Source organism: Mastomys coucha, unplaced genomic scaffold (assembly GCF_008632895.1).
Source record: "Mastomys coucha isolate ucsf_1 unplaced genomic scaffold, UCSF_Mcou_1 pScaffold14, whole genome shotgun sequence".
In the NCBI taxonomy this organism is placed as follows: Eukaryota; Metazoa; Chordata; class Mammalia; order Rodentia; family Muridae; genus Mastomys; species Mastomys coucha.
Window position 1 is genome coordinate 130513885 of NW_022196896.1, and position 12441 is coordinate 130526325.

General features: G+C 43.9%; 1 protein-coding gene across 1 annotated transcript in view; it reads right to left on the minus strand.

Annotated features, from left to right (window-relative positions):
- Ralbp1 (ralA binding protein 1) overlaps positions 1-12441 on the minus strand; it is a 37233-nt gene that overhangs the window by 7425 nt on the left and 17367 nt on the right. The window contains exons 2-6 of the mRNA XM_031368610.1: positions 10478-10776; positions 7292-7735; positions 3558-3907; positions 1422-1583; positions 46-177 (exon numbers count right to left, since the gene is read on the minus strand). Coding sequence (XP_031224470.1) covers positions 46-177; positions 1422-1583; positions 3558-3907; positions 7292-7735; positions 10478-10721 — 1332 coding nt within the window. The 5' untranslated portion in view covers positions 10722-10776. The remainder of the gene's footprint in view (positions 1-45; positions 178-1421; positions 1584-3557; positions 3908-7291; positions 7736-10477; positions 10777-12441) is intronic.

The following is a 12441-nucleotide window of genomic DNA, read 5'->3' on the forward strand; positions in this document are numbered from 1 at the left end:
CCTGTAGGTGTACTAGACAAGGGATGTAAGAGAAGAATAACTCACTTGTCTCTTAGCTTCTCTCAGCTTTCTCTTGAGAGCAGTCAGGATCCGCTGTACTTCCCACAATCGTTCTTCTTTAGAGAAGTCCTTTATCCCGCCCTGCAGATCTCGATGTAAACAATTCAAAAGGAACTCCTAGATAACAAAAGACACATGGAATCACTCCTAGATAACAAAAGACACATGGAATCACTCCTAGATAACAAAAGACACATGGAATCAGCAGCACATGCAGTTTCCCGATGAAGACACCCAGCTCTTATCTGCACAGCAACAGTGACGACTCCCTCCTCTGCCAACTGCACACACACTCTGGTCTGCTTTACCAGGAACTAGACCCTCATTCCTTTATTTCTGGCAGTTCAGTAGCCCACATCTTTGCTCTCCCTTCTCTCCTCAGAGCAACTGGTAAGTAAAACTCAGCCAACAAGAAAAACAGGCTTGTGATAATATTCATGCCATGCAATCAACGTTCTCAAGGTTCTACTCGGTCTTGAATTTCTTACCAGTCACTCTCAGTCTCTCTGCCTCCCCTAACACACTTGTGCATGCACGCATACAAATTTACTGGGTTTCTTTTAGATATCAAAGTAGCACAGTGGAAAAGCTCCAGGCTTGAGCTAGTCCTGGTTACATAGTCTAGGAATTATGTCACAGTGTCTTAGCGGTAAGACAGGGTGGGTAAGGGCACCTTGTCTAGAAAAGCAAACATGGTTGAGATCCTGGCAAGGGCAGAGTCTTTCCCATGCATTGTCTCCCACATTCACCCCGTGAGCTGATCCATTGTAAAATGAGAATACCAAGGCTTAAGGACAATTGCCTAAAATTAGCATGTCAAGAATAAGCTGGGGGCTCCAGAGATGGCTCAGCTCTTCACTGAGGTCTTGAGTTCAATTCCCAGCAACCACATGGTGGCTCACAACCATCTGTAATGAGATCTGATGCTCTCTTCTGGTGTATACTCATATATTAAAAAAAAAAAATGTTTTAAAAAAAAGTCAAAAAAAGATGAGCAGAGTGGAAATTTAAAAATAATTCTTACAGTTTAAAACCCTATGCTACTTCTACCACAGCTGCTTACTCACACAGTATGAAATAGAACCAGCTGGAAAGTGTGCCCTGAAGAACACACTCCCAGGACCAGGGAAGAAGAGCTCAGTCGGTAGATAACTGCAGAAGGCCCTGGGCTCCATCCTGAGCTGCACAAGACTGGGTGTGGTCCCACAACCTCAGCACACAGGAACTGCTCGCTACTCCATAGGCTAGGGCTTACCACCTCCATTCCACAGCCCTTTGTGGCCAGCGAAGAGCAAGCTGGCAGGCAGGGAGGGGTGGGGAGAGGGAGAGGGAGGGGCAGGGGCAGGCAGGGCAGCACACACCTGTCTCCTGATCTCTTCCTTGATGCCTGCTTGGGTCTCTGGCAGTGTGGGCATTGTGGCCATGTTGGACCAGCGCAGAGGTCTCGTTACCTGCTTCAGCACCACAGTGCCAAAGAGCTCTTGCACGTGTGTGAAAAGCACGTACAGGACTCGATTGCTGATCTGCAGAAAACAGATTCAGAGTCGTATAAGACCATGAGAGTGATCTTTTACCTTTACCAGTCACACCATGAAGCCTTTAATTCTGAGTACTATGCAGGTCTCCACAGGAAGGACAAAACAGGCCTCACTGATTATCAATTTAAGAGCAGATGAGCCAGGCAGTAGTGGTGCATGCCTTTAATCCCAGCACTTGGGAGGCAGAGGCAGGAGGATCTCTGAGTGAGTTTAAGACCAGCCAGGTCTACAGAGTGAGTTCCAGGACAGCCAGGGCTACAGAGAATCCCTGTCTCAAAAAAAACCAAAAAACAAGAAACAAAAAAATAAAATAGAACCAGTGTCTCCTTTTTTTCTCTCTTTCTCTCTTTCTTCTCTCTCTCTCCCTCCCCCCCAACAGCATCAGCTGAGTAGTGATGCAAGCGCTGTAGGCTTAGTCAATAGAGCATGCAACATTAGAGAGCTGAGTTCAATCTCCCTAATTCACATAAAAAAAAAGTTGGGCATGGTTGTGCACACCTATAATCCCAGCCTGGGGAGGGTCCCTGAAGCTTGCTGACCAGCAAGGGACCCTGTATCAGAAGAGAAAACAACGTGGATGGTTGGTGCCTAAGCAACAGTAACAAAGCTGTCCTATGACCACCACATAAACATGCATACATCTACGTGTATGGGCAACACACACGAAATTCCCACATATGACGTGAACACACATATACTGTAAGATCGAGTAAACAGGGACATCTCAGAAAAACACTGGGAGGCCAGGAATTTCCTTAATAAGATAAGCTCAGGAACTTTGTGAAGGTAGTGGAACTCTCCAGAAGGGAAAGGCTAATTAACATTCCTCAGATCACAGGGTGAGCACCAACCTGCAGATGGGGACACATCCTGCAGGACAGACCTCTGCCCACCTTCAGACAAGGGAAGTCCTTGCCACCTCTTTCCCTGAAGACCAATCAGTTTAAAAATTCACAGTTTTGCCAATTACATTGTGTCTAGTGGCTGCTGCCCTGAAAGCTGTAGAAAAGCTCACTGAACAAGCTGTGTGGGGTCGCCACCTCTCCTTAGGGTCTAGGACGGCCCTAGTGCACTGGAATATTAAAAATCCTCTTGCTTTTTTGCATTGATCAGGCTCCATGTGGTTCACTCATGGGGTCTCCAATAAGCTAAGGCTCAACAGGGTTGAGCCTTACAATACAATAATAGGCTGTCAGATATGCATGTCTTTAAAAACAAAAACAAAAACAATACAAGCAATATACTACTCAATTCCCTCAACAACTTCTCAGGTTAAGAGGCAATGTAGCAACCTCTCTGGATCCGTCTTACAGGTGAAGTCCTCAGCAAGCAAGCCAAGCAAACACGACAGCTCTTTGCTTCATCCAAGTGGATAGGGCATTTGCATTCCACAACTACATGCTGGCACTGCCCACACTTGGACAGGGAAGGTCTGTGGTCAGGCAGATCCGTTATTCACCCTTAGATTCACTGTTATATGAGACTTGGGCAACAGATGTGTTCCCCAATTTCCCAGTGTCAGTAGCAAAAGGGAGTAGGCAGACAGGACCCGTACTTGGACAGATTTAAAAAGTGTGTGTAGACAGGGCCTGTACTTGGACAGCTGTACCAAGAGTGAGTGTATACTCTTTTTTTTTGTTGTTTTGTTTTTTGTTTTTTGTTTTTTTTGAGACAGGGTTTCTCTGTATAGCCCTGGCTGCCCTGGAACTCACTCTGTAGACCAGGCTGGCCTCGAACTCAGAAATCGGCCTGCCTCTGCCTCCCAAGTGCTGGGATTAAAGGCGTGCACCACCACAGCCCGCAAGAGTGAGTGTAGACAGGACCCGTACCTAGATGGTTTTACCTAAAGAGTGTGAGTGTGGACAGGACCCGTACCTGGACGGTTATACCTAAAGAGTGTGAGTGTGGACAGGACCCGTACCTGGACAGCTGTAAAGAGTGTGTGGTGAGGACACGTACCTGGACTGTTGGGCTCAGCACTATAGAGATGTTCTGGACGTTCATCTTTGTTTCCAGCTCCTTGGAAATGACGTGGTCCATGTGCACGATGAGCCAGGAAAGCAGAATATGGTTACACTCCGGCAGCTCCCTGAGCAAGCGCTGGAACTCCTGCACTTTCTCCATCTCTGTGGTCCTCCCACAAGCCTCTTCAAATCGGGGCATAAGCTCTTTGGTAAGCAGATTCTCTGGAAGGTCTCGTAGATACTGCTTCAGCAGGCTGGCCACAGTGTTAGGCTCGTACTCTTCCAAGTTCGGAGACTCCTCTCGGTCATAGGCTGCTTTTAGCTCATCTACCTTTGATTTGATTCCTTAAAACATTAAATTTAGGAGAGAGAATACCAGAATCAGACACTTTCTCCACCACTACACACACATCTGCCTCACAGACATGGGGACAGCCAGGAAGACACCTGGGGGCCAGACTGCGGGCACATGCCTGTCATCTCAGCACTAGTCTAGGCTGAGGCAGGAGGACTGCTGCCAGTTCGAGTCTGCCAGTCTGGACTACACAGTGAGACCCTTCTCAATACTAAGCACAAACCCTTCTGCTGAAATCCGTGTCTGCAGATGGGTTACAGAACTCTCTACGAACACGGAACATAAAACCACAACTGGAAACCTAACGTTCCCAGACACGATGGAAAAAGTTTAGTCCAGGAAAGAATTTAAATATAATGGCAGTTAGATAAAAATTCAGGAGCAAATGAAGCTATAATTTGAGTATATGCACTGTGCACAGAAAGCCAGGTTCCTGAGTCCTCACAGGACAGACAGCATATAACGAAACTCGGTCACGGTCACACTTGGCCATCCCCAGCTATGTCTCTGTAACTAAGTTAGTCCGTGATGCAGAACAGAGTTTCCTAGCTTAAGAAGCTCCTGGGAAATTGTTCTCTATTATACAACACCCACCTAATTTATTATTCAAACTTCTATTTTAAAGTTTGAATTCTTTTTTTTGTTTGTTTTTGTTTTTAGAGACTAGTTTTCTCTGTGTTGCCCTTGCTGTCCTGGAATTCCCTCTGTAGACCAGGCTGGCCTTGAACTCAAAGAGATTGACCAGCCTCTGCCTTCAGAGTTCTGGGATTAAAAGCATGCACCACCACTGCCTGGCTTAATTTGAATTCTGTAAGTATTTAATCTGAACCAAGCTAGAACAAGAAAATAAAGTCAAGCTTCTAAATAAAATACAACCATTTGGCTTTCATATTGCACTGAAAAACAAACTAAAAGAATCTAACACATTAAGTACATGTTTTTCAAACATTTTATCAGACTTTATTATCTTCAGTCCCATCTGTTTAAGTGACATAATTCAGTGATATTGATCAACATAACTGCTTTTATAAAACTTAAAACTATAGACCAACTACACAGAACAAACTACAAATTAAGTGTAATGTAAACTGTCATCTAGTCTGAACATCTTAATGTAATGCTTACATTTGAAATCTGACATTCCCATCTGATATACAAAACTTCAACAAATGGCATTATAATAAATCTATACCTTATTCAGATTAACAAATTTTGGTGGTCTTTATTTTGAGATAAAAATTTTCAATTTCTTTTTTATGACAATCTGAATAAAACAAGGTTAACAACAACTATCGCTGAGACTTTTTCACAGTCTCTTGTCCCTCCTGGTCCCTGCAGCTCTGTCCTCATACTCTCTTGCTGACCATGGATGGCTTTTGCAGATAACGTCTCACTATGTGGCCCAAGCTGGCCTTAAACACATCATGGAGCCCAGGCTAGCCTCAAACTCACAATCCTCCTGCCTCCTGAGTGCCAGAGGCATGAGCATGCTCCACACACGTCTTATAAACATTTACTACTCACCATAGATAACCACAATATGTGTTATTTTTGACAGTACTGTTAAAATGTAGTCTTTTAAAAACTGGAAACTTTGAGCAGGGAGGTGGTGGCAAACGCCTTTAATCCCAGCACTTGGGAGGCAGAGACAGGCGGATTTCTGAGTTCGAGGCCAGCCTGGTCTACAGAGTGAGTTCCAGGACAGCCAGGGCTATACAGAGAAACCCTGTCTCGAAAAAAACAAAAAACAAAACAAAAACAAACAAAAAAAAGTGGAAACTTCATAAGGAATTCCAATGAAAACTGAGTAGTATAGAAGTACATTTAATGTCGAAAATATTATGAAGCAAATTATTTAAATTGTCTTTCATACTATCATTTGTTTGTTTGTTTTTTCATTTATCTAAAGGTGTTTTGCCTCATACATTTGTGCACCAAGTGCATGCCCAGTGCCCAGAGGCCACAAGAGGGTGTCAGAGCCCCTGGATCTAGATTACAGACAGTTGTGAGCAGCTGTGGATCTTGGAAATTGAAGCCAGGTGCTCCGGAAAAGCAGCCAGTGTTCTTAACTGCTGAGACATCACTCCAGCCCCTTTTCATATTCGTTTTTAAATTGGAACTGATATAAATGAGAACCAAACATCACCAGAAAAAAAGGCATTATCATATTAACAAATAGCAAGGCCAGGGTTGTATCTGGGTGACAGAGCCCTTGCTTCCCATGAACACGGCCTGGGTCAGCCTGGGTCGAATCTCACACAGACAAGGAGGGCAGAGGAGAGCCAGCTACACAGGTAATGTACCACAGTGTGTGGCTGGCAGTGTGGAAACAACTCTGAATGCTCTCACAAAAAAAAAAGACATTCTATTAAGAATGGCAAGGTTCTCTAAAAGATACAAATATCAAAAATAGGTCAGAAACAAAAGAATTCTTGAACACAACTACAGAAATTTCTCAAAGAAACTTTCATTCCCCCAGTCTTCATGCTTATCAAGATCATGTGGGAAAAATGGCTTCTATCACTGTTTAAATTTTCAAAACTCGATCAATAAAAATAATTGTAAAAATCAACCTTGTAGGTTTGTGTTTAATTCCTATGAAATAGAAACAAAGAAGTATTTTATCTACTGGGTCATATAAATGTTACCCCAAGTATCAAATCTATCCGCTAGAGAGGATATTAGCCAATTAAATAGAAAACTTGCTTACTCTTTCTCTTTGTTCTAAACATACATGACATACCTGCTGCCATGAAGAGCTATGTGAACAGAGGATTTCATGAAAATAATTTTCTATGGGAGCGTAATGACAGGTGCAGATACTGCTCGGCGTGGAACCTGAATCCCAAGCGATCACAGAACTCATGCAGCTTTTGAAGAAGAAATCTCTGTGCTTCTAAATAACTTATATATTGCTTGGTTTTAGATTCCCAATATGTAACACATGATGGCCAAGCATGAACTACAATGTCCCATATAAACTGTGTGTAGGTGAACGAATTTGCAATAACTGTGTGTGGCTGACAGGAACACTCACTCTGTGACCTCAGTGACGCAAAGGAAACACATCGTGAGGCTGTGTCGTTAGCCATCTCTTGGCCGGGAAGCTTTCTCACAGATCTCAGCCTTCCCAACACCTAGCACACCAGCCTGTTCCGCGATACAGCCCACATGCTTCACTTTGCTGCTGCAAGCTGTGACTGACTTGGGAGTAAACCCTTATGGAAGAAGCTGCATGAGAGCCAACCACGATGGAGGAGCACTCAAGGACCACGCAAGTGGTTTAGGATCCAAGCCAAAAGGTTCCTCACAAGTTAGTACTCTTTAGGAAGCTAATTTTTTAAAGCCGCCAAGCAGAATGCACGTCCCCATACCTGACACTCGGTAGATGCCTTCGCACTTCATGCCATGCTTCTCCATGTAGTCCACACACTCCCGGAAGACAGCTGGCAGCCGGATGCCATCATACATCATGGTCCTCTCTACTGCGTCAGCCAAGGGAACCCCAAAGATGGGCTTGAGCCTCGGAGCGTCCATCTGAGGCACCTCTGGCTCCTGAATTGGCTTTTTCTTTTTCTTCTTTTCCTTCCACTGTTTAACAACATCGGCTGCTGTCAAATCCTTAGATTTCTTTTCTTTATGCTTCTCCTCTTTGTGCTTTTCCTCTTTGGGTTTTTCTTTGACTTTAAAATCCTTCTCCTTCTTTTTAGAGAAGCTGGGTTTTTTGAAGACATGGATCCCCTTGGATCTCTTCACCTTGGAAGGACTTTCAGCCTCGTCTCCAGAGCTGTCTTCCTGGAAGGCGGCATAGCCTTCAGCTGCCAAGGAAATGCGGTACAAATTGTGTTTAGTGTCAAAATGTCACAAGCTTCCTACAAGGGAAACAAAAAGGTGCCACCTGGCAAGAGCTATCCAATCTCTCAACTCTTGGGCCTTTAGAAAACCATCAAAAAACAATGGTGTAGTGACATGTAGTGACCACAAGAGGGCAACAGGTAGCAGTTATCGTTGCAATATCAATGTTGAGAGGAAAGTAGTTTATTACATATTACATACATAATGCATCTAACACAGTATATGTATGCAAGCTGAATTCTGAGAAACTAAGTACAAACACACATGAAACACTAAACGCAGAGGACTAATGAGATCAATCCTATAAAATGGACATGGGGCAGAGCCTTGGCCAATCATGAAGCACATTATAAACTGCACAACTGTTTATGTGCTCCAGTTACTCCTTCATAACTCTGCTCTCCACCTATTACTTGCCTTTCAGGAGCAGGGACCACAGCCTCCTATAAATGGAAGGTGGAGTGTAATTATTATCGGATGCATTAGAAGCAATTTTTGCATTCTGACAAAGACACCAATTGCTTTAACACCAATTCAGAATTGCTAGTTTGCAGCACAATGTCACCGTGTCCTATAGAAAGATGGCCCATGTACTATTCAAATGCTGATTTCTCTGCCCCTATATCTGGCTACAATCTGGATATGGCATTGTAATGCTTATTCTAAGAATCTCCAGTCTCAATGTTATGTCAACATTGCTCCCCATTTACTATCTGATTTGTCAATAAAAGCTGATCAGCCAGGCGATGGTGGCACATGGGAGGCAGAGGCAGGCGGATTACTGAGTTCGAGGCCAGCCTGGTCTACAGAGTGAGTTTCAGGACAGCCAGGGCTACTCAGAGAAACACTATCTTGAAAAACAAAAAAACAAAAACAAAAAACAAAAGCTGATCAGCCAGTGGCTGAGCAGAGGAGAGAATACAGCTGGATTTTTCAGCCAGAGGAGGGGGAGGGGGATGAGGAAGGGAGAGGAAGGGAGAAGGAGGGGGAGAGAAAGAGGGAGAGGGACAGGGAGGAGAGAGACTTCACCCCCTCGAGGTAAAGTGTACTGTAAAGCTTGATTAAATAAATTTTATAGTCTGTCTCATTTATGTGGGAGCTAGTCAAGATAAAGGCTGCAATTATTCTTTATGCAATGATAATTTACATAATGTAATGTAAAGAGTAATGTTAAAAAAAAAAGCTATCACTTTTAAAACTGCACTAACACCAATTTGTTGTGTTCTGCTTTTAGGAATGAGCCTCACTATGGTACCCAGCTGGCTTAAACTGGCCACAGGCGACGCTTCTGTACTGGCCTCCAGAATAGTTCAACTATAGGCATGCATACACCACTGCACTTGGTGGCCCACCCCTTTGACGGCTACTTTACCTACCTATACCTCTCTGTTTGAGACAAGGCCTCTCTATATCGCTCTGACTGTCCTGGAACTCAGATTGGCCTTGAACTCAGAGAGCTCCGCCTGCCTCTCTGCCTTGCAAGCGATTAAACATGTGGCTACAATGTCCAGCAGCTTCCTTCCTACTATTATCTGTGTGTCTGTCCACATCAGGGCACGCTACAGGAGAGGCATCAATCAGGTGCCTGGAGCTAGAGTCACAGTGCTTATGAGGCTACGGGCCCTCTGGAAGAGCACCGAGCACTCTGAACCTGAGCTCTCCCTCCAGCCCTACTTTGCTGTTCTGAATAAGCCCAACTTGTCTACTGCTTTCGGTAGAGCTATCTTACAGGTTACTGTATAACAAAGATTAAAAATATTCCCAAATTATCTGAACTAACCAGAATGGCAAAAACCTTAAGGGCAAGCTGGGGGCAGTGGAGGTGCACACCTTTAGTCCTGGCACTCTGGAGGCAGAGGCAGGCTGATCTCTAAGTTGAGGCCAGCCTGGTCTACAGGACAGCCAAGACTACACAGAGAAACCCAGTCTTAAAAACGAAACCAAATCAACCAATCACCCAAACAAACGCTTTCATTTTCTTAGGCGCCAACTCAGGCCGTGTCAACCTATGACTAAAGACGTGAACTCTGAGGACAGGAGTTGAGGTTCCCTTTAAGGCAGTAAAAGGCACGTCCAACAGGTTTCATCAGAGGTCCTGTGTTTCATCACAGTCCAAACTACCATCACGAAGCACACTACTCATGAAATCTGTAATTTCCCAGGCAATTAAACATCCTATGAATTTTTTTTTTTTTTTGGTCTTTCGACCTATGAATTTTTTACAAAAGTAATACTTAAATTACCTTACTTGGTTTTAACATATTAAAGAACAATAATTAGGCAATTAACCCTTCCTAGGAAGAGACCTGGGATGAAAAGCTAAGACAACTTCTTTCACAGTTCCAACAGAGTTCCCAAATGACTACAAAATCTTAAAGGGTTAACTAGCTGAGCAAAATTCCACCTTCTACTTTTTATGCATCATTTGAAACTACCACTTTTAAAATACAGACTGGGAGGGGAACTTACCCTTTCTGGAAATAGTGTCTTTATGTGTGACACAAAGGCAAATTAAGAAACCAAGACATAAAGATCAGAACATGGCAAACGAGAGTATCTGCCTAGACACACTTCAGAAGAGGACGAGAGCCTGCAGATTGGGCAGGGTTACCTAAAACGTACCAAGCTAGGCACACACTGAGACCTCCCAAGACACCAAGGCAGGAGATTATTGTATCGAAAATGCAGAGAAATCCAGCACTTACTCCTTTTCTCCTTTTTCTTAAATTTTCCTTTTTTCTTTCCATGGTCTTTCTCATCATCTGACACTGTATCAGGAGGCTCATGGAGGATGTCATGGGGAGGCGAGGGCTCACCCGTCCGGTACAATCCAGGGAACTTTGTAGGGCTGATCTCCTCAGAGCTGGGGGTCCGGGTCAGCCCGCTGCCATGCTCGGCCCTGCGGTGTTCACTAGGGCTGCTGGGGGGCGGTAGGAAGCACTCGGTCATGCTGATGCCCTGACGAGGAAGGGAAGTGGTCTTCTCTGTTACCTATCCATTACACCTGCACGGAAGAGAATATGGGCAGTCAGCACACACCAAGAGGCAAGGCCGCCATGAGCACTCAGCGTGTAAATGACTGCATTCACAAACGATACCCCCAGCCCACCATGACCTTACTACCACAAGTCAAACCCCAGGGGTTATATACTTCAGTTCTTAGGAGCCTGAAGCACTGGGACCCTCTCGCATTGGGCAGGCTCACCAGAAGAAAATCACAAGTCTCAAGGAAGATGCAGGCACCTGTAGTTCCAGCATCAGAAACTGAGCTGCAAGTCTGAGGCTAACCTGAGCAACATAGCAAGTTTCAGGCTATCCTGGGCTACAGAGTGAGATCAAGCCCCAAACAAAATAATGAGTTCCTTTTAAAAAGAACTCAATTACTGGGTGTGGTGGCAATGCCTTTATGTAGAGAAACTCTGTCTTTAAAAATATAAATAAAATAAAATTTAAAATACCTCATCAATGTAAAAGGCTTCATTTTAAGTTATTCAACATAAAAATCTTAGTATTTTTAAACTGTGTCCCATCAAAGCAACCATTAATAACAAATGACAAAGGTCGTAAGAATACAAGAACAATTTATATATGTCAATATATGTCATATCATTACATTTACAATGGCTAAAATGATGTTTATGGCTCACATAATAGCAGCTCACTGACTAAAGTTTTATGTCATGTGTAATCAGATGGTTCCCATGTTGGGAATCACTAATCTATTCTTATGGCAGTTATCCTGAAACAAAGGAGCCCTCATTCAATCAATCCTAAACAGGAAGTGGCTTTAGTACAATAGACAAGCACAGAGTTCGTTTCTTCTCTTTACATGGCCAATGCACAAGGTACTATGTTCAGAAGCTACCCAGAGACGTACATGTGTAACCCCAACCTCAGATACCAAGGCAAGGAGACTCCAAGGTTAAGGCCAGCCCAGGCTGTACAGTGACACACTGTCCTTAAACAAACATAACAAAAACCAAATTTTTCATAGCCTTGGCCAGCCTGGAACTTGTTATATAGAGCAGCTAGCCTTGCAATCATGGGGTCCTCCTGCCTCTGCCTCCTGAGTGCTGGGATTAAAGGCGGGTCCCACCATTCCTGGTGCTTTCTTTCATTTTGTTTTTAAAGACAGAGTTTCATGTAGCCCAGGCCAGCCCTCAACTCTTTATGTGGTCAAGAATAACCCTGAATTTCTAATCCTCCTGCCTATACCTCCCTAGTACTAGGATTACAGTCCTGTATCACCATATCCAGAAATATTTTATGGGTATTTTATGGTATAAAAAATCAGACCTTAATAAAGCTTACAAAAACAAAAAATAAGTCAAGCATGAGCAACCCTTCCCCAGGGCTCTTCCCTAGTAAGCCATTCCACCCACTACCACAGGCCCTGGTATCCTGAACACACCCACTTGAATTACATGTTCATGTATCTATCTGCCTTGCTAGCTTAACAGGACCCCAAACATCTTACTCTTCAAATGTCTACTTAATAAACTATTATCTGTCCCAACACATGTACTGTGAAGAAGCCACAAACCGTGCCCTTAGCTTTCAATTCCGAGTGAGAAAGGGGTGGGGGAGTTCCTCGGGCTTTGGGAATCCAATAATTAACAAACAGCATACCCAATGGGGAAATAAGTGGTGTTCTATTTTCAAACCAAAA